The sequence below is a fragment of the Ochotona curzoniae genome, unplaced genomic scaffold (assembly GCF_017591425.1).
Source record: "Ochotona curzoniae isolate NIBS_2020 unplaced genomic scaffold, NIBS_Ocur_1.0 scaffold_4506, whole genome shotgun sequence".
NCBI lineage: Eukaryota > Metazoa > Chordata > Mammalia > Lagomorpha > Ochotonidae > Ochotona > Ochotona curzoniae.
Window position 1 is genome coordinate 74358782 of NW_024467119.1, and position 21558 is coordinate 74380339.

The following is a 21558-nucleotide window of genomic DNA, read 5'->3' on the forward strand; positions in this document are numbered from 1 at the left end:
GTTTAAAAGTTACTACAGGATAGAATGTCTGCTTCACCATCAGAAGACTTGTTGCATCCTCTCAAGGCAAGATATGCTTCACTCTGTCAGTTCAGTCCAATGTCCTTGAACTGCATGCAATGTAAGTGGTAGATCAGTCTTTATCTTGCCACTCTTGTTTGTTGCATGGCAGTAGACACAACTCTTGTGCTACACCGAACTAAGAATTCTGAAACTGAGAGAAAGCAGGACTGGAGGTACAAGATGACTTCAAAAAGTCTCTGAGAAAATGGAATGATAAATTTAGGGGCTAATGCTGTGACACAGCAAATGAAGCTAGCACCTCCAATGCCAGCTTCTGCTATGAATGCTGGTTCATATCCAGGCCACTCCTCTTCCAGTCCAACTCCCTCTAATGCACTTGGGAAAAGCAACAGATGACTCTAGTGCCTGGGCTGCTGCCACCCAAGCAGGAGACCCAGATGAAACTCTTCACTCCTTGCTTCTGCCTAGCCTAGCCCTGGCCATTGCTACCATCTGGGGAGTTCACCAGTGGTAGAAGCACTCTCTCTTACCATCTCTTGCTTTCTTTCTCTCCTTCTCTGTATCTCTTTCAGATTAAATAAATAAATCTTTTCATAGAATCTATGTTGGTGCCAAAAACCTTAAATATATGATTGTTTTTTTCATGAAACACATTTCCATGAACTTTTTAGAGAACCTGAATTTGTATGGACTTCATTTAGTTTGCACTATGTGGATTTAATTTATTTCTCACCAACATAAACCTACCATTGAATTCTGTTTTTCATGAACCTTTTGAAGTGCTCTCATGGATGTAGCTAACAGTGTTTGCATCTATACTACATTTTTCCTGTGTTACAAAGTGGAACATAAGTTCCACTTGACAGACAGGTGGATGTTCTGTGTTACACAGAGAAACTATGCATTGCTCACTCATAGTTTTAAAGATGTGTTTACTAATTCAAAGTAGCAAGTAGTATTAACATAACAGCATGGATTCTATACTCAATACACAATTAATATAAACATAAATACAATACTTAAAACTGCCAAAATTTTTAGAAGGTGCTGTAGCTTAACAAATTCAGTTATTCTTTAGTACATCTGACCACATTAAAGTTTCTCTGAAAAATGTAATCACATGATTGACTGTATTAGGAAACATGATGAAAATGCATATTTCCTTTGCTAAACTAGTTACATGTGGACTGTGCATGAAAACCAAAAGGATAACTATTTCTCTTAAATCAGCATAATTGGGTGCTTTGATGTGAGTTTCATGCAGCTCAGATTCCACACATAATCATTCACAGATCGTTTCAGGTACATTTTCTTAACTTGGAAAATTCAAAAACTTAGTGGTTTTCAAGTTAACCCATTACTCTGCTAGGAAACTCTGATGTTACGATTAAAAATACCCAGGAATACTGCCAAGCTGGCACCCTTACAATCAAGGTCTTCTCTTATCAACTGACTTTGTAATAAGGTCAGTCTCCACAGTGAAAAACAAAGAAGACAACAGGAGGTTATCAGAACCTAGACTATGTAAATAAGCAATCCAGATATTGCAGACAATTCATCAGAGAAGGAGGCTATTACTAACTCTCAGAGCAAAACAGAATGCGATGACTTCCTTCCTAAAGACTGGCTCTCCTGTATTGCTGTAGTCACGCAGCAATGACTACTGTTTACACAGGTGTGTAGGGTCACAGAAGAGAGGTATGAATGGAAGGAATAGTATCTTAGAGTTCATTTCAAGATGGAAGTCCCATTTTTCCCTTAACTTTATTTCCCCTCTTTTTCCCTCCTTTACGTGCCCTTCCCTAGACGGATCTAAGGCACTCCCACATCTTCGCTGATGACCCCTCTCTCCGGAGTCTCTCCCATGGAAGGGCCAAGTGGACTCCATCACAGCCCTTCTGCAGCTGTCTCTGGGTCATTCACACCCAGCCAGCCATGCCTGGGAAGGAGCTACAAAAGAAGGGGTGGGAATACACAAAGGAGTGTTTGTGTTGTACTTCAAAAAAGCATTTTTTAATAGGCTTTTCTGCTTTTTCTTTTAAGTTCAGGACTGAAATCCATCCAGTGTGATGGGGATATGAAAATATTTATATAAGCATATTTGAGTAAACTAACTCTTTTGGAAGTTTGCACTTAACCTGAGGATACACTGCAAGGATCTGAGCTTGGATGGGAAAAAAATTATGTTTATTTTCACTGACTTCTAACTGAAATTTGTCATTTCCTTTGATTGTGAATATAAGCAACAAATCACAATTGTATTTAAAAGTGCCCCTTTTCACTAATAGAAATAACACATTTTCATGCCCTATACATTTCTACACACATATGTCAAAGTGTCATTTACACCTGTACTACTCCAAAATTCTGGGGATCACTGAAACCACCTTAGTATTTATTATTTTAATAAACACATGTGTTACTATAGAATTTTATTTTTAATATTTTGAGAGCTGTGATTTGCTGTAATTGGTTTATTTTATGTCTTCAAAAGAGATTATAGTATTCACCACACTTCCAAAAGGAGTCTGTGGCATAAAAACAGTTAAGGATCCCAACACCGAAGTTTTTGTCTTTGGGAGCCATTTTTAGATCATTTGAATTGATGTGTTATAAATGTAGCTTACAGGACCTTTTTCTATATTCAGAAACCATCCAGCTTCCAGTATTCACAGAGAGGCAAGATTATTTTTTACTGTGGGAACTGAGATATTACGGGAGGCTGCATTATCCTTAGTAAATAAACAATCTGTAAGGAAAGAAAAGCATTGCTTCCCAAGTTGGTGATTAATTTAGTGGGAAGAAGTATTGAGATTATTTTCCAGCTTCCATTTTTATAGAGTATTAAATTCCCTCCTCTTAAGAGACATAAAACTGAATAATCTTGGTATTTACAAATCCTCTTTACCCCTGGGAGATATGCGTAAATGTGCCTGCAGATAAGGTATGCAGCTTCAATGGCTTCCAGGTGGTAAATATTAAGAGAGGGAAAAAGGGCACAGTTATTGATGGCTGGAACTGACTGGGTGTGAGGTCACATAGCTGGCATGCCAGGCAAAGGGTTAACTCTCATTAACCAAAGCTACACAGATAAGCCATTCACAACCTTCACCATTTCCAAACAATACGTTCACTTAAAATACACTTCAACCACAACAGTCAAAAGTGAAGCAGGCACTAGCAAAAGCTTGAAATTCATCAATAAACAGGCCTCAAATCACGCTTTATGGGCTTTATAAAGAAATTCTTGTTATTCACTGAGGCTCTTCCGTTGTGTAATTGAAATCGACTTCAGTTTATAGAGGTATTTTTGTTGGGATAATTTTTAGATACAATTTCCTCAGGTATTGTTAAAAACCAAGGATCATATATGGAGTTTCAAAGCTGATTCAGTATTGAGCAATACCCAAAGCCCACTAATTAGGTGGATAGTTCAAAAAGCTTATGGAAAATGGAATTATAAGTTGACTTGGGTGCAAAAATATTTTTAAATTGATGCATAGTTTTTTCATAATATATGTTCCCTGTGAATTTTGTGCACACCCCTGCAGATAAGCCAAGAACTTGAAAATGCAAATGTATCTATCTACAATGTAAAGCTGCTAAAGCTCCCAGAGGCCTTTCACAATTGACTTATGTTACTCTGTCCCCTCTCTGCCTTCTTCACAGTTCTACCAAGATGTAAAGGACTGGTGGCTCTTTGGCTTCTATTTCTGTATGCCACTGGTGTGCACCGCAATCTTCTATACCCTCATGACTTGTGAGATGTTGAACCGAAGGAATGGCAGCCTGAGGATTGCCCTCAGCGAACATCTCAAACAGGTACATCTACCGAGATCATGAAAATATGGCCAAGGCTGTTTTGTCCCTGACAATAACAACCTGAGAAATACAAGTACAGTCCTGTGCCAGATACTAATATTCTGGTCCAGTGGCACACTACATAAGAGAGTGGTGGACCCAGAAGATTCTAATGGGTGAAAAATTCCAGTTGCCTGTTCCTGTACAGTTCCTTTTCTAGATTTAGTTTGTTTAAATGCAGAATACCATACTAGGCTTGCCTGTATCAGACAGTAAAATAACAACTTAAAAATGGAGTCATGGAGGTGTTCAAAGTAGCCTGTGCTATACAAAGCTAGTGAGGTTATGAGATAAAATCTCAGGGAAACTTTATTCACGAATGAGGGGAGATTGGTCTGGGCCTTCAAAGAGCCACAGGACTTGGTGAGGAAGAACAAGAACCTAGCTAAAAAAATGGGCACCATTTTTGTGAGAAGTAGGAAACAGGAATTTAAGCTTATTAAAGCAACATCTACAGTAAGACCTTTAATAGGAAATGGGTTCCAAGTTCTAGAACAAATGTAAGCAGATTAATAGGAGGCTAGTGTTGGTAGCTCCTGGAAAGCAAATGGTTAATGCTTTGGTACTTAGAGGGCAAAGCTTGGACTCCTTGGCTCTGCGACCTTGGTCAAACCGCCTCATCTCCAAGCTTCTACTTTTTCATAAAACAGATGTAGTGACATGGCCATGAGGATTACCTAAGGCATCTGAGGTGCCTAATGGTTCCCAGCTCCTGCTAGGAACTCATCAAATGTTAATTTCTGTTAATTCAAAAAGAAAAATTAAGAGTGTTGGCCATATCTCATCCCAATGGAGAATATGAAAATGTCTACCATACCATGTTAATGTGAGTTATTATTGAAGCCTGTTTATCTGTCTTATATAATTTCCACACACCAGCATCATTCCTCATCAGCAGCTCTTTTCAGGTGCTGTATTGCTTTTTCTGAGCCTCAGTTCCCCACCTAGAAATTGGGCATAATAATATGTGAATCAGTATTCCTGTGAACATGAAAGGAATGAATGTGCACGTGTGTACTCTGTAAAGTCTCTCATACCATACAAATGGTAGCTATTATCTTTCATGGACATTGAGCAAGAAAAATGCATTGAGAAACCTTGGTCTGACTTTGTTCAGGCAAGCATGTTCCATATACTCCAAGAAGCGAATACATTAAGCATGTATTACCTTTCACTCCTGCACGGGAGTTCATTTACAATGGACTTTTTTGGGGGAAAAAAGTTTTCATGTTGGGTTTTGTGTTGCCACCATATCAAATGTGATATCTATTCTCACAATAACTGAATCAGCCATGGGAATACTAACGTACTTTACATTTCTATCATGTTTCATTTTTCAAGAGCATTTCCATGACTTTTTCTTATTTGATTCCTCCAAGCGTCCTATGAGATGGGTCAGATATTCTCCATCTTACAACTGGCTAAGAGGTTTACTCAGCTAAATGGAGATAAAAACCGAAGACCTGGTTCTTGCACAGGAGACATTCTATCTACTCACCTTCAGAGCTGTTTCATTCCTACTCGCAGACCAGCAAAGCTGGCTGGGCATCCTTCACTGAGACCATGGCAAGCTCGTGCAGAATAGCGTAGCATTGCAACCCTTTGACTTTGTCTTGTGTCTTGCCGTGTGTCTTACTCTAGTTTCTCTTCATTACAATGGTAACAGCTTTATCAGTTAGATTCTTTGAATGCTGGTTAGAGAAAACTCCAAATTACAGTGAGGCGCCTGAGTAGGGGCTTATCTTCCTCCCACAGCAAGAAGTTCAGATGTCATTGGTTCAGTAGTCCATGAATGCAAAGGCCAGATGTCTGCTCTTTTTCTCATCTTTCCTTCATCCTTGGAAGACAGCAGAGGCTGCTGCAAGGGGATGATTGTAGGAATATATTACTGTGCATGTAGCCAAGGAGTGTGACTCCATTTTCAAATAGCTTTTCCAATGCCCATCACACACACACATACAATAACCACTTGATCTAATTAATTAGATATGCATAGGCCTCATTCCTCTACTGATAGAACAAGATTAGAATGAGGGATGGTGAGGAAGGCAAGAGAATGAATGCTGGTTCAGCAGATACCAGATTGTCATGGTGATATACTGATATTACTTTTTAAAAAAGATGTTATTTATTAGAAAGGCAGAAGAAGAAAGATTACCCATCCACTGATTCAGTCCCCAAACTGACTGCAGTGGTTGAAGCCAGGAAAGGCTGAAGTCAGCACCCTGGCATTTCATCTGTATGACATGTGTGGGTGACGGGGCCACCTTTGCTTCTTTCCCAGGCACATCAGCAGGGAGCTAGCTCAGGAGAAGAGCAGCCAGGGCTTGAACCAGTGCTCTGATATGGGATGTTGGTACAGGAAGAATGGCTTCCAATGTACCCACATGGGAGAGCTAAAAGTTCCTGCCTCCTAGCAGCTCAGCTCTGGCCATTGCAGCCATTTTGGGGAGTGAACCAGCTGATGGACAATCTTTCTGTCTTTCCTCTCTCTCTCTCTCTCTCTGTAACTCTGACTTTCAAGAAAGATAAAGACTTATTTTAAAAGGCATATCTTGGTAATAGTGTTGTGGCAAAGCCCAGCTGCTTGGCTTTCTGACCCAGCTACGTGATAAAGGATCTGGGAAGACATGATGGCCCATGTCATTAGCCTGACCCAGCTTGGGGAGTGAACCAGTGGATGTAAGCTCACTGGCTCACTTGTGTTCTCTTTTTTCTGCCCTCCCCCCAACTCTTTGAAATAAATAAATCAATTTTAAGAGTCTTCTCTGAGGGTGCACTCAGGAAAAGTAACTCTTCCCCATATCCAGCCTTTTTGTCACTCTGAGCACACTGTAGACACAGAAAGACCATTTTAAAAGATCCATCACCCTTGCAGTTTGAAGTCCTCTATTTCCTCCCTTTGACATCACTCCACAGCCATACCCCCACCAGTCCCCTAACTATGAAGTAGTAGAAGTGGAACCATTTGTTGGGTTAAAGTGGGAATTTGTGACAACTGCCATGGAAGCTATTTGAATGGTTCTGCTCAGCGTGTGAGTTTATTGTTGGCTTTCCTGACTTTCTGTGCTTTGGTTGAATCGGCATTACCTTTCCAACCTCTGTTTTCAGCCACTTTTATTTGAATATCAACTGGTCCCAGATACAGACATGCTGGATTTTACGGTCCTAGTCAGGCTTCCAAATGTGTGCAGTATTACACTTGAGCCTAATATACACATTAGTGGCTGCAGACCACTGTTTTTTAACCTATGGATTTTCTGACCCTGATTTGATGCAAAGGCACATAAACTTTCCATTACATTCCATTACAGTCAGTCTATGGTTAGCATGCTCCAGATTTTCTAACCATTGCTGCTGATAATCCTTTACCCTGATCCCTCTGTTTGCAGACACTATATCTTCACAGAAATATCATGACAAAAAAAAAAGAGTTTAAAAAGAAAAAAGAAATCTCCCTGCTAGTTTTCTCCAAGGATGGGGTTAGGAGGAAACCTTCTCCTGCTCCTGTGCTGTCACCTACTCCTGTTGTTCCCCCGAACCTTCTGTGCACTGGGCAATTATGTTCACGCCCCATTCTGTCACCTGGCCTGCTTTGAGCTGCTTCCCCTGTACACTAACCACACATTCACTACAAACACACACAGACTCCACCGCAGACTGGGCTCACCTCTCTCCTGTTCCCAACATTAACCAGAAGCCAGTATCCCTCCTGGCAAATGCCCAAACACATCACTAGCAACTCCTTGATCAGAAAGCCAAACTCAGGAAAACTGTAAAAAAAAATTTTTAGAAGCTGGCACCATGCCATATTGAGTAAAGCTACAACTTTCACCATTAGCATCTTGTGTGGGTGCCAGTTCAAGACCTAGCTGCTCTATTTTCAATCTTGCTCCTTCCAGTGCACCTTGGGAAGCATCTGACGATGGCCCAAATGCATGGGCCTCTGCACCCATGTTGGAGACCCAGATGAATCTCCTGGCTTTGGCCTGACCCACTCCTGGTCATTGAGGCCATTTGGGAAGTGAACTAGCTATGAAATATTCATTTTCTCTTGCTGTCACTCTCTCTGTCACCCTACTCTGTAACTCTTCCTTTTAAATACATAAATTTTAAAAATCTGTCATTGTGGCATGTCACCATGAATGCAGGGAGAAACAACAAGGTTTTAGTTATTGTTGCTTGTTTTTACGTATTTTTGTATGCTATTTATGTATTTACTCTTTTGAGGGAAAGAACTACAGATCTGCTGCTTCACTCCAGAAATGCCTATGATAGCCAGGCTGAAGGTGGGACACAGGAGCTCCATCCAGGTCTTGCACATTCATCCAGGAGCAAACTGCTTGAGCCATCAGAGAGTTGCAGCTCTCTGAGTGCCTGAGCAGGAGGCTGCAGTCAGGGGCCTTGGCAGGCACGGAACCAGGAACTCTGCTACGGAATGCCTGTGCCTGAGCAGCTTGCTAAGCACTTGCCTGTACACCCATCCTGGAATCAGAACCCTGAAGCAGCATATGCCCTGTGAGACGGTCCACTCTCTCAGCTCTTCTCAGAGTCACTTTTCCTGACACCTGCTGCCGCCTTATTGTGCTGCTTGTTGAGCTTACTGTACATTTTTCCCCTCTTTCCTTTAGCGTCGGGAAGTGGCCAAGACAGTTTTCTGCTTGGTTGTTATTTTTGCGCTTTGCTGGTTCCCTCTCCACTTGAGCCGTATTCTGAAGAAAACTGTGTATGACGAGATGGACAAGAACCGATGTGAACTGCTTAGGTATGAGTCTATGTGCTCAGGAGGAAATGGGTTTTTCTGCTCTTTGTGTTTTATAACATTATCACTAAATGATTTTGTCTACATTCTCAGTAGTACTCAAAATTAAAAATTGTGAAGTTGATTCTTTTTTCTCCAGCTGATGGAGCCTGAAGCTGCTCACAGGATGTGGAGCTCCCAGGGCACAGAAGTGTTCTGTACATAAGGATTTGAGTAAACCAAATGGGTGATCTGCTAACATATGACAACAACTGCCATTTTCAAAAATATTTGTATAGTTCGTATTTGTATATCTTTATAGGGTTCAGTGCAATGATTCCATACATGTGTTACATGTGTAGTGATCAAATCGGGGTAACTGACATTTCTACTTTATCACACATTTACCATTTTTATGTCTTGAGAAGTTCTGAACTCTTCCAGTTATTTGGAAATACAACATAGGATTTGGACTATGATTATCCATCTGTGCTATACAGCACCAAGACAAATTTGTCCTTTCCAGCTATGTTTTATTAACTGCTTCCTGAATTTTCTCCACTAGTCTGTCATCATCATCATTCTCTCTTCCACAAAGTTCAAGTTTTTTAGCTTACACAAATGAGAATATGCAATATTTGTCTTAAACAAGCACTTTTTACAAATCCCAACTGCCACCTATAAGAAATAGCTTCTGGGCAAGAAAACTGCTTATGCTAAGGATAAATGCCAGCTAGCAGATTTTAGAATATGTTGCTCTAATCCTTCTACACTTTTCTCTCTTCCTCCAGCTTCTTGCTGCTTATGGATTACATCGGTATTAACCTGGCAACCATGAATTCGTGTATCAACCCAATAGCTCTTTATTTTGTGAGCAAGAAATTTAAAAATTGTTTCCAGGTAAGAATATTTTGCAATCATTTTTTTAAGGACAACTGAATGAGTAATTAATAAGCCAAAAGGCATGGCCAATGCCAGCTGTCTGAGTACTTTAATCAGCTCTATTCCTTTTCAGTAGAAAAGTAAAAATCATATTGTTGTTGCCCTGAAAGAGGTTCAGATTTGTTAACATAGCAGACAAGTGGCATCTGCACTGACAACATTTTCTAAGGTTATAATTAAAAGGACTTAGTGACATGCTGGTTTAGTACCCCCCTTCAGAGATGCTCACATGTCACATTCAGGCCACATAGAGTACATAAAACCTATTCACCCCTTTTATTAGACTTTAAACAAAGTCTCAACAAAACATAAATGTTATGGTTCAGAAAGCACCTGCTAAGCACTATTTATTTACTACTTATTTATTACAAATATATTATTTTATATTACATATATTTATATGTTATAGATATTATTAACTATCTCTTATATAAATGCTAATTAGTTATTAATAATCACCTCAAGGAAAATAATTGCCTCCTGTTCTAGAAAGCTGAGCTAATAATTTCCTTTACCATCAGTTTTCTTCTGTTTTCAAACTTCCTTCCAGCTGTGTCTGCCAGATCTCCAGAAGCTATGAGTGTATCTTATCAGTATGTCATTTTTCCTGTTTCCAGAATGGCTGTAGCATGGATTGCTGGATTCTGTGATCTAGTCCCAGGATGTTTAACTTTAGCTCTTGGTATATACTAAGCAGACTAGCAGAGAGGTCAAAGGCAAACAGCCTTGACTGATATCACAGCTCTGCCCTTGCTGTCTGACCTCAGCCTGCCCAGCGTCCCTCCTGCTTTTTTAGTTTCCTTGCTATGAATCGGATGATCACAGCACTTACTGCATGAGTGTAAAATCTTTGAAACAGTGCTCAATATAAGTTAATAGCATTGGGAACACAGAGAGCACAGTAACTAACCCCATGAAACTTACAATTCAAAAAGAGTCTAAGCTATATTAGCAAAGAATCATAAATAGATGAAACTTGACATGGAAGCTTGTGGCTGTCTTATGTATAAGTGTCCTTAAAGTAGTTTACTAGTCACAAAATACTCTGCATAAAAATGATCAACATGCTGGTTACAATTAATACAGCTTTAAAGCTGAACGTCACTTGCTAATTTGATAATTTCCCCTAATTAATAGGGGAAAAGCGAGACTCAAGGCACAAATTCTTAGAAATCAGAAACATCTTGGCAGCATACCAAGGGGAGAATCTCAGCCTGGGAATCCTGGATTCTGCTTCTTCCAGTTCTGCCTTTTATTTGCCTCCCAGGGCCTTGCTGTCCTCATCCATGAAACTGGGGAAATAGCACTCACACCTGGGGCTCCTGTGAGGAGCAGGTCCTGGATTCTCAAAAGCCTCACAGGCTGTCCTTCCAGCCCTACCCTTCCCATTCCTGCCCTAATCCCAGGAGAGTCCTTCTGCAGGTCAACATTGCCTTCCCTTTCCCTTGCACTTAATGAACACAACTGAAATAACACAAGGGATCTCAGAAATGTACAGTCTGACTTCTGAGATGATAGCAGGGATGGCAGCAATACTGCTCAGGCTGATCATCCTCCAAGAGGTCTACACCTGTCACTCCATGGAAGGGACCGGGGCCTGAAGAGTCAGCTGGCCAGGAGTCGGCAGCTCCTGTTATTTACCATCTCTTCCCTTCCCCAGTCGTGCCTCTGCTGCTGCTGTCACCAGTCCAAAAGCCTGATGACCTCTGTACCCATGAACGGCACAAGCATCCAGTGGAAGAACCACGACCAGAACAACCACAACACAGAGAGGAGCAGCCACAAGGACAGTATCAACTAACTGTGACAGGAGACAGCAAGCAGAAAATCCCCTCCCATGATCCCGCCAGTACCCCTGATCTTCAGAACTCTCTCCTCCAACCCTTTTCCATCGCACAATCCACCTCTTTAAGAAGAAAGGTTTCTAAACATTTGCTAAAAACAACCAGAGGGAGTTAATTTAGTCTCTCCAAGTCTCTGAACCTAACCTCTTTATCTAATTTTCATATTCAATTTTGCAAAACAAACAACAAAACAGGGTTCAAGTGATCAGTTAGGGCAATGTCTCTGCCAACACTTTTTCTTCAACAAATTCTAAAGCTACAAAAATATGGGCACTGAGGCATAGAAAAGCACACACAGCAATTGAATAGCTACTAGTCAAATAAATTTTAAGAACCTTTCCTTTCTTTTCATAGGAGTTCTTTACAGATGTTAAACATTTCTTTCTTAAGTTGAAAAATAACACTTTGAGTTAATTTTTATCAGCCAAATTTTTGCATGAAAGTTTATGTAGAATCAGTATCATATACCCAAATTTATGTGTCATTCAATGATGCCTAAGAATTTTAATATCACTGTACAGGAATTTAAAGCCACAACTAGAAGGAAAAAATAATCAAATATGTTTAGACAATGTTGAAATTTTCATTGAGATTTCATCTAGATAGTAACATATATATTCATATTCAGTGGCACTTCAAAAGGCTCATGGAAATGAAATTGAAAGAGAAGTTGCCGCCTCATGGGTTAAGACACCTGTTTTATTTATCAAGTAATTGGACTCCTGTTGCCCACATAGGAGACCTGGATTAAGTTCCCTGCTCCCAGCTTCAACCCCAGCCCAGCAGATGTCACTAAGAATATTTGGCAAGTGAACTAGCATGTCTTCCATCTCTCTGTACAGCCGTGTGTATGTCTTTCCTGCTGAGATTTACTGGGGAAAAAATTATTTTTTATTGGAAACTCAGATTTACAAAGAAGGAAGAGGGAGAAAGATCTTCAATTCACTGATTCACTTCCCAAATGGCTGCAATGACTGGAGCTAAACCGATCCAAAGCCAGGAGTCAGGAGCTTCTTCCGGGTCTCCCGCATGGGTGCAGGGTCCCAAGGCTTTCAGCTGTTGTTAACAGCTTTCCCAGGCTACAGGCAGGGAGCTGGATGGGAAGTGTGGCAGCCGGGATATGAACTGACGCCCATATGGGATCCCAGCATGTGCAAGGTGAGGACCACTAGACTAACACACCAGGCCCCAAATATATATATATATATATAACTATATATATATATATAATTTTTTAAATATAAAGATATAGAAGCAAGTTTATTTTGGTGCAAAATATTTTTGAAATCTATGCATAGATTTTTTTTTCATAATACATTATCTCCATGAACTTTCCGAACACCTCTTTAACATAAGCATTACACAAATCCCTTGTATTCTCCTTTTCTACAGAAGAAACACAAGTTCAAAGCTGTCAGATGAGCATATCATGTCATTGAAAAGGTTCACCTCAAATACCACTATGAACTTCTGGTTTTTCACTTCTCTAGTATGAACCTTTAGTCCTACGCACCCCATGCCTCAAATGGTCACAATTTCAAAGGGCCCACAGAGAGTTTTGTTGGGTAAGTGTCTAGATGTTTACAGACTGTGAGTATAGCGAAAAAAAAAAAAAACACTTTTACAGTGTGTGTGTATATGTGTATGTATGTATATATATATAAACTGTAAATTTCTTTTACTGTTTTTTCTGTGTCTCCATGGAATGTGTGAGTGTGTAATTGGCATGTAAGTGATATTATGTATGGATTTAACCTAATCTAATAATAATAATGCCCTGTTGTGCCAAAGCACATACTCTGTGTAAATCTGGGTGATTGTTCATCGTGACAACTTGTCTGCAGTGTTCACTATAAAAATCTGTTATCAATCTCATAACCATGTTACCATGTGCATGGAATATGGGATGCAGTATAAAATGAGATGAGCCATGGTATAGGGCATTGATTGATTGGTTGGCTTGATAAAGCAGTATTTGGGGTCATATTTTCTGTATTAATCCTCAATTCAACCTGGTGATAAGACTGACAAGTTGTCGGATCTGTCTGTACTTTATCAGCAGACATATTGCTAATGAAAAATTAGCAAAGGTAATTTTGACACTGTTCTTTGCACAGACACAAGTAAAATGATACCGGTTCCAGTTACTTGGAGGGGAAGGCTAAGAAATCCTTCTCCTTTGTGTGTTTGGAGCCAAATTCAATAATTCCACTGGTGTATCACATGCAGTGACATATGCCTATAGTATAAGCCATAGGCTCTCACCACTTTGTTTATGCAATTATTTTTTAAGATGCTTCATTTTCTTGCATATAAAAACTGTTTTATAAACCCAGAAAGTCACAGATTTCTGAATATCTACACAAGCTTTGATGTACATTGTTTATGGACTGGTTAATAAACATGGTTTACTGGTTTAAAAATATATATATTTCCAATTTCTAACTTTATAAGATCTTTGAAACAAGTAACTTTGTAGAAATGAGCCAAAAGCCAAGGCCCTGAGTTGGCAGTGGCCCGTAGATGATGTAAAATAAAAGTTTACAGAAGCCTCAAAAATGTCTCTTCATTTTGCAAATCTTTTCCTAGAAAATGTTTGTTAAAACTATCTATTACAACTCTCTCCTTAGAATTAGCCAAGTAAGTAAGCTTAGCTTTCTAAAAGACACTTAACAGGATTTTCAGCCTGCTTTGTTGTAGAGTACCTCATTCTCCCATTCATTCCCTCCAACTTTCTAGTAGTAATTTCAAATGATATTTGAGAGGCAGAAAAAGCTCCTATCCCATGCTCATTCCTTAAATGCCTACATTGGCTCCAATCAAAGCCAAGAACCCAGAACTCAGTCAGGGTCTCCCACATGGATGACAGGAAGCCAGATGAGCCACCACCTGCTGTCTCCCAGAGTCGGCCTTACCAGGAAGCTGGAGTCAGAAGCCCGGAACTGACCCAGACACTTGAATGTGAGATGCGGTCATCTTAACCACTGGACCAAATTCCCACACCCTTTCCAGTAAATGCTGTGGAGCATCTACTATGCACCAGGCATTCTTTAATATTGAAGAAACAGAAGTGCTCAATACAGAAAAAAATGCCTGTTCTTACATAGACTGCGTTCTGCATAGGAGTTGGTGATAGCAGCTAAAGTCAACGAACGGTGTCAGACACCTTAAGAGAATCCTGTATATCCAACTGCTTGGCACCCCCAGTGGGATCCAAAATGATGCTCATGATATCTTCCAACCAGCCCCACCTTAAGTCTCTGCTCAAACACAGTTGTATCATTTTGAGTTATTCATGGCAAAAACTTCAAAACCATTTTTCATTCTCACAACATTTCCCCAACATCTACATAAATTCTGTCTTTATTGATTTTATTCTGGACTTAAAAGCAAGCAAATTCAAAGAAGAATACAAGTTAACCATATGCAGTTGATTGTTGCTGAGATTCTAGGACTTTCATGTTGGAAAACCTTTGTGGCTCTAAAATAATCTGACATTTGAGAAATGTTCTGTCACCCTTTCCTCTAAGGATTAACAATGGCAAATTAAAGCGTCTATAGTTAGGTCAGTCCTGATAACTCTTTTTAATTCCTAAAATTGAAGAGAAACGGGCCTTATTTCTTACAATCAGTAGATAATCAAGGATTGAAAATAACAATTGTGACCAGAAAGTTGCCTTTCAACAGAAACCATGATAGCAGAGATAGCAGAGTTCATTTTTAGTTTGGTGACACCAAAACCCATTGTATCTTCTAGTTTCCACAGATTTTTAGCATCAATACTTTTTAGTAGATTCTAGCGACTATGTTTCTTCCTGGGAGGCAGTAAATTAGGAACAGCAGTGCCAATTCTACATATAAACAGAGGACTCATGGAATCTTCCTGGGGGAAATAAAGAGAATTCCACACATTTTTCCTTTTGGTCCTAAACCAACTGTCTCCTGATGTAGTTTATATGTGTGGAATCAGTCATCATTACTTCAATCTCATACTACTATGAGGGTAGATAAAACATGTATTTCATGTTGCGGGTTTGATTATTAGATTGCCAGATGGGAGTAATTACTGCCAGTCTACGCATTGTCAGGCCATCAGCCAAGTCACTGACCCCAGCACCACAAGCACTGACTCATTCTGTTTATGAATTTTTTTTTCAGTATAAGCCAATTCTCCATGGACTATAGATCTTTTTCTCAAAACATGACCATTAGGATTGGCTTTGGTTAAGTTCTTGTGCTTTTAAAATATCCTAAAATGAAGGGAAGAAATGTATTCTTTTAGGTTTTAGGACTGTACCTTTATGCATAACAACGACAAAAACAAATGATCTCCTAGATTTATTCTTATCTGTTAATGAGGCAGGACAGAAATAAAGGACCTCCCAACTTGATTGTGTATGCACCTCCTGACTGGAACAGAGGTACGTCTCCAATCACAGGCTACTAAATCCAGCTCTAAACCAATCGAGCAGGGAGTGTCCACAACACAGCTTCCCTGTTAGAGACGTCCCCAACCTGTGTGCTTGCCCAGAATAGCCCAAAATGACCAATATTTGAACTTCCTGGGAAGCAGTAGTGAGCAAAACAATAATTTTGAGTGTAAGATGTGACAAAAGGAAAAAAAAAACACACACACACAACTTCACCTGCGTAGAACACCAAGTCAGGTGCAAATCAAAGTACTGTGTGTCCTGAGGCGAATGGGCCAGACACAACAAAGGGGCATGATCACACAACCTCAGCAGCATAAAACCCCTGTTCACCTCTCACCAGGAAGCCAGGCATGGAACCTCTCTGCCCTGCTGCACCCTTGTGCCCAGGCAGAAGCCCCTAATAAACTGTCTGGGTTGAACACTGGCCTCTTGTCTGTCTCTGGAAGTGAGTCAAAAGATCTTGGGAGGGTATCATTGTGATACATGGTGGCTCTAAGCCTGGAGCACTGCTCCCCTTCCTCTCCAACTACACCCTGTTGGCAAGGACAGGACTTTGCTCAGTCACTCGGATTTAATCAGGACAATCACCCAAGATGGGGGTTGGGAGAGGACAGGAATGAGTTCCCAAAGAGGAACAAAAATGGCCACTCTACATCCTTTTTCTACCTTTAAGGTCTATATTCATCCGTCATGTAACTCAGCTTCTGCTGTTAACATTTTTAGCTTAGTTTCTCATTTTTTACTACTTCCTATAAAAATAAATTTTTCTTCTCCGTACTGCAAAGAGAATGTATGTGTCCTCAAAAAAAAAATTCATGGAAAGTTTATATTATGAAAAGAACTAAGCCTGGATCTCAAAACATTTTTGCAGCAAAAAATGTTTTAATCCCTTTTTTGTGAACTCATCTATAATGTCATTCAAGCCCTCACAGAACAGTAATGAATGAATGACATGTACATGAGGAAAAAAAATTCTTATATACTGGAAGGCATAGCCATTCCTCAATATCCACAGAGGATCAGTTCCATGACCCCTGAATAGCAAAACCTAAGGATGTTCAAGTCCTTTATGTCAAATAGTGGAATTTCCCTTATAAACAATTATTTTAACTCAACTTATGCACAGCCTCTCATAAACTTTAAACCATCTTTAGATTATTCATAACACTTAATACAATATAAATGCTGTGTAAGCAACTGGGTTCCTATGGAGTTTAACAAATACTGACAAGAATGGAAAACTCTGCCTCTATCTTACATTTAATTTCTCTCAGTCCTTTGCTAGTAAGAACAAGGCCAGAGCACACATCTTTGTACACAGGAACCCTGAAAGAACAATAGGATTACCGCTGGCCCAGAGGGATTGTGCCTTGTTAGCATCCCTAAGTATGAACAGTGTCCACAATGGTCGTTCTGGCCATGGGTTGATCCATTAGGGATGAATTCAGCCACTCTGATTGTCCTGCCATCACTGGAGCCCTTGGGTCAGTGGGAAGAGGCAGTGCCTGGGAGTTACATGTCGTCTTTCACCACAGCCATGACCAGTAGCCATTTATCTGACTTTTCTTTCCCCCAATTGTAACTTTGCCCACCTTTCTCATTTCTGCTGGGAGCTAACCCATAATAGCCATTTATACCCAAGGCTCAAGGTCAACTCCCAAAAGAAACTGATCAAAGGCAGTATATACATTTATTTCACTATAGAACATCAGTGACAAACTCCAGAAATGAAAATACATGATTCTTCAGCATCCTGATATTTGAAATCTATTTTCTATTTGAAAACACTCTTTTAATTCCTTCATCTAGAACACATTGGTATATAACGGGTCAGTCTCTCTGTCTCTCTCTGAATTGGTAATCCAGATGTCTTTACCCAACTCAGTTTCAATGCAGGCTGCTATGAATAAGCCTGGTAATCCTGTGGGCTGGGTGGTCACAATGACCTTGGGGACACCCCACACTCCCAAGGTACTGACAAGAGAGCTTCTCCGTATATCTAAATTTGGTCCTTGGATGGAAAAGCTGCTGAAATCACCCTTAAGAGAACATGTTTCTCCTGAGTAGCTGCCACATGAAGGTCTGGGTCATTTATGAGGCTGGATGCCAAGAGGAGAGGTAACAAGATTAGCCAGCTGGGGGGGGGGGGGTGGTTGGCGGGTGAGGCAGTGCAGGCCTAAGCACAGGCCATTCCCCTGAGGAGTGTGACAGCAAGAGCACAAAAGAACTGGATGGCAGCCTCAGCAAACATCAGGGTCAAAAGAAGAAGCTTTGCTTCTTTGGGAGAAAAATAGCCTGGGCATTTTGAAGACAGGAATTGAGGCCAAGGAAAGGAAAAAAACGTGTAGGAGTGGGTAAAACAAAGACACAGTAATCCCTCCTGTTACAGGGAGTCCACGTCCAAGCATTCAGCCAGCTGAGGAGGGAAGAAATTGCAGCTGCAGTGAGTCTGTGTGGATTTGCTTTTCTTGTCATTATTCCCTAAATAGTTACTTACATATCACTTACATTATAATAAGCATTGTATGTAGCCTAGAGATGATCTGAAGTACATGGAAAAACAGGCATGGGCTTTTACAAATACTATACCATTTTCTATATGGAACTTGGGTATCCATAGATTTTGGTATCCAAGCATGGCCATGGTTGCTGGATTAGGGTCCCAGAGGAGGTAAGAAGAGGAGGTAATAGCAGTCTAGGGGGCAGAGGGGAAATCTCTGCTTTTAGCAGGTCTGTATCTTTAGAAAATGATTTCTAGTGAGCCCAGCACTCACTGTCTGTGTTTAAGGCTTAAGGATAAGAACGGAAGCTGTTTATACTATAGGTAGAATATTGCCATTTCTGAACAGCCCCTTGCAGGAACATCCTAAAAAGATACCCAGCTGCACCTGTATGAACTCATCACCTTGGCTGGTTCCTGGCTGAAGGGATTCAGAGAACCCTGAGCAGAAGTCAGAAAAGGTCTTAGGAGTGGTGTTTGGTCTGGTGGTTGGGATAGTTGCACTCCATGTCAGAGTCCCTGGGTTTCCACAATGTAAATGGTTTACGCATGTGGGAGACCTGGATTATGCTCTTGAGTCCTAGTTTGCATCTGGCCCAGGTGAAACAAGTGAATCTTTTTTAAAAAACAGAAGGCACCACATTCACATTCAAGGCTTTCTATGGGTATCAATAAAAACATAAGTGTGTGGCATTTTTCTACAATGAGTATATAAAGCTTTCATGATAAGCACATATACATACAGGTATTTCCAAAAGTTAATGGAAATAGAATTTAAAAATAAGTGCATTTGGTGCAAAACAATTTTGAAATCTGCATACCTTTAGTAACATACTTTTTATAAACTTTGCAAAACCCTGTAAAATGTGCATGTTTCAAATTCTTATGTCAAAATAAACAATTCTATTTTCCATTAAATACATGGATATATACACATTTTAAATAATTATGTTGAGTTTTTCTCAGATTAACATCTGATTATATAATAAATACATACGATAAGTCAAAATCATTTTGTGAAATTATGTTTTCTTATAAAACTAATCAGGAATAGATGCTTTCAGTAAGCTGAAGATTCAGATTCAGACCCCCTACATAATAATACTACGAACTTTCATTCTGGGTGGGTATTGTGGCACAGTAAGTCCCAAGATTAAGTCCCACCTCAGCATTTAATCCACCTTCTGCTTATGTGCAGCCTTAGAGGTAACAGATAATGGGTCACGTACTCCTGCCATACACATGACAGGACCAGATGAGATTCCTGGATCCTGCCTTCAGGAAGAAAAAACCTCACCAGTTGCATTTGAGAAGTGAACCACCAGATGAAAGCTTTTCTCTCTCTCCCTGTCCCTTGTTCCATTCCTCGCTTTCCTCCTCTTTGTCACTATGCCTTTCAAATAAATACACTTTCCTAATGCCCGAATTCACAGTAAGGGTGACCACAGAAGATGAAGCCCCAAGGCAGTCTTAACATGGCTTATCTTCTGTTCATGTGTATGTCTACCAAGATTCTACTAACCAGAAGATAGAATCTTTTTCCTGATTTTACTTTTTTTTAAGATCTGTTTATTTTATTGGGAAAGTAGATTTTTTAGAGAGGAGAGACACAAAGTTCTTCCATCTGCTGGTTCACTCCCCAAATGACCACAATGGCCAAAGCTAAGCCAATCTGAAGCAAGAACTTTTTCCAGGTCTCCCATATGGGTGCAGGGTCCCAAGGCTTTAAGCCACATTTCACTGCTTTCCCAGGCCTCAAACAGAGCTAGAGCAGAAGTAGCGCAGCTAGGACATTAACTGGTGTCCATATGAGATGCCAGCTCTTGCAGGCAGAGGATTAGCAAATTGAGCCATTGTGTAATTCCCCTGACATATTTATTTTACTTAAAAGAGTTACAGAGGAAGAGATCTTCCATCTGCTGATTCACTCCTCAAATGGCTGTAATGGCCAGAGCAGAGCTAGTCCAAATCTCAGAGCCATGTTCTTCTTCAGGGGCTCTCAGGTGGGTACAGGGACCCAAGCCTTGGGCCATCCGCCACTGCTTCAGACAATTAGCAATGAGAAGGATCAGAAGTGGAACAGCTGAAATTAAAATAGATGCCCAAATGGAATTGCAGCAATGCAGGTGGAAGATTAGCCTTATACAGTACCATAACAGCCCCAAATGTAACTCCCTCCACCCCACAATATACAAAATTTCTAAGTATCCTTGCGCTCTATAATATTCATTATAGAAGAAATCCTGAGTCCACTATTTAACCTCCCTTCCTGCTATTTTCAAATTGCTGGATAACACTGATGATATATAATAATTAATTGCATCACAAATTGCAAAACTCCTAAGGCTTGGCTAATGATGCAGTCACCCACTTTTGTAATCAGCCCGGAGTTCCAGAGGGTTTTTTTTTTTTTTGCATTGAAACATAAAAGGGTCAGGGGAGCTTAACATTCTCCTAAACCGTGCATTGGTTGAGACAAAGTGATGGCATAACTTCTGACCACGCACGGGATCACCAGGTTGTCACAACACCCTATGGAATAGTTTGTTATTATACTCATATTCTCTCATCCAGAAGTTGTCTTGCAAGTTAGTACCTCCGTGGATTAAACAAGATTCACCTTGCAAACAGCCATTTGAACATCGCCTCCTCAGATCTTATCTGACTGCAAGATCCAAATGGGTCACACACTCATATTCTGTTGAATTCCCTGCCCAGCACATGTACTAAATGGTATTTTTATTGCTCATTGAATAGTTTATTGTCTGTCTCCTCCCACTAGATAAAGGACCTAGTCTATCTGGTTAATTGCAATACCACAATGCCTAGGATAATCCTGAATGATACATAGTAAGAATTCAATTATGTGTTTTTTGATGAGTAAATCAAAATAATATAATAGAAAATATGGCTAGGAAGCTACCTAGGATCCAAGAGGATACTTTTTTTGAGATTTGTTTATTTTTATTGGAAAATCAGATCAGATTTACAGACAGGAGAGACAGACAGAAAGATCAGCTGAATGTTGATTCATTTCTCAAATGGCCACCATGGCCACAGCTGAACTGATCCAGAGTCAGGAGCCAGAAGCTTCTTCAGGGTCTTCCATGGGAGTATAGGATCCCAAGGTCTTGGGGCATCTTCTACTGCTTTCTCAGGTCACAAGCAGGGAGCTGGATGGGAAGTGGAATAGCCAGGACACGAACTGGAACC

General features: G+C 40.2%; 1 protein-coding gene across 2 annotated transcripts in view; it reads left to right on the top strand.

Moving 5' to 3' along the window:
* Positions 1-12265, top strand: part of EDNRA (endothelin receptor type A) — a 60661-nt gene extending 48396 nt beyond the window's left edge. For both annotated transcript variants that reach the window (XM_040966869.1, XM_040966870.1), the window contains 4 exons: positions 3694-3846; positions 8517-8650; positions 9418-9526; positions 11229-12265. In XM_040966869.1, the coding sequence (XP_040822803.1) occupies positions 3694-3846; positions 8517-8650; positions 9418-9526; positions 11229-11369 (537 nt within the window). In that variant the 3' untranslated portion in view covers positions 11370-12265. The remainder of the gene's footprint in view (positions 1-3693; positions 3847-8516; positions 8651-9417; positions 9527-11228) is intronic.
* Positions 12266-21558: the final 9293 nt, after the last annotated feature.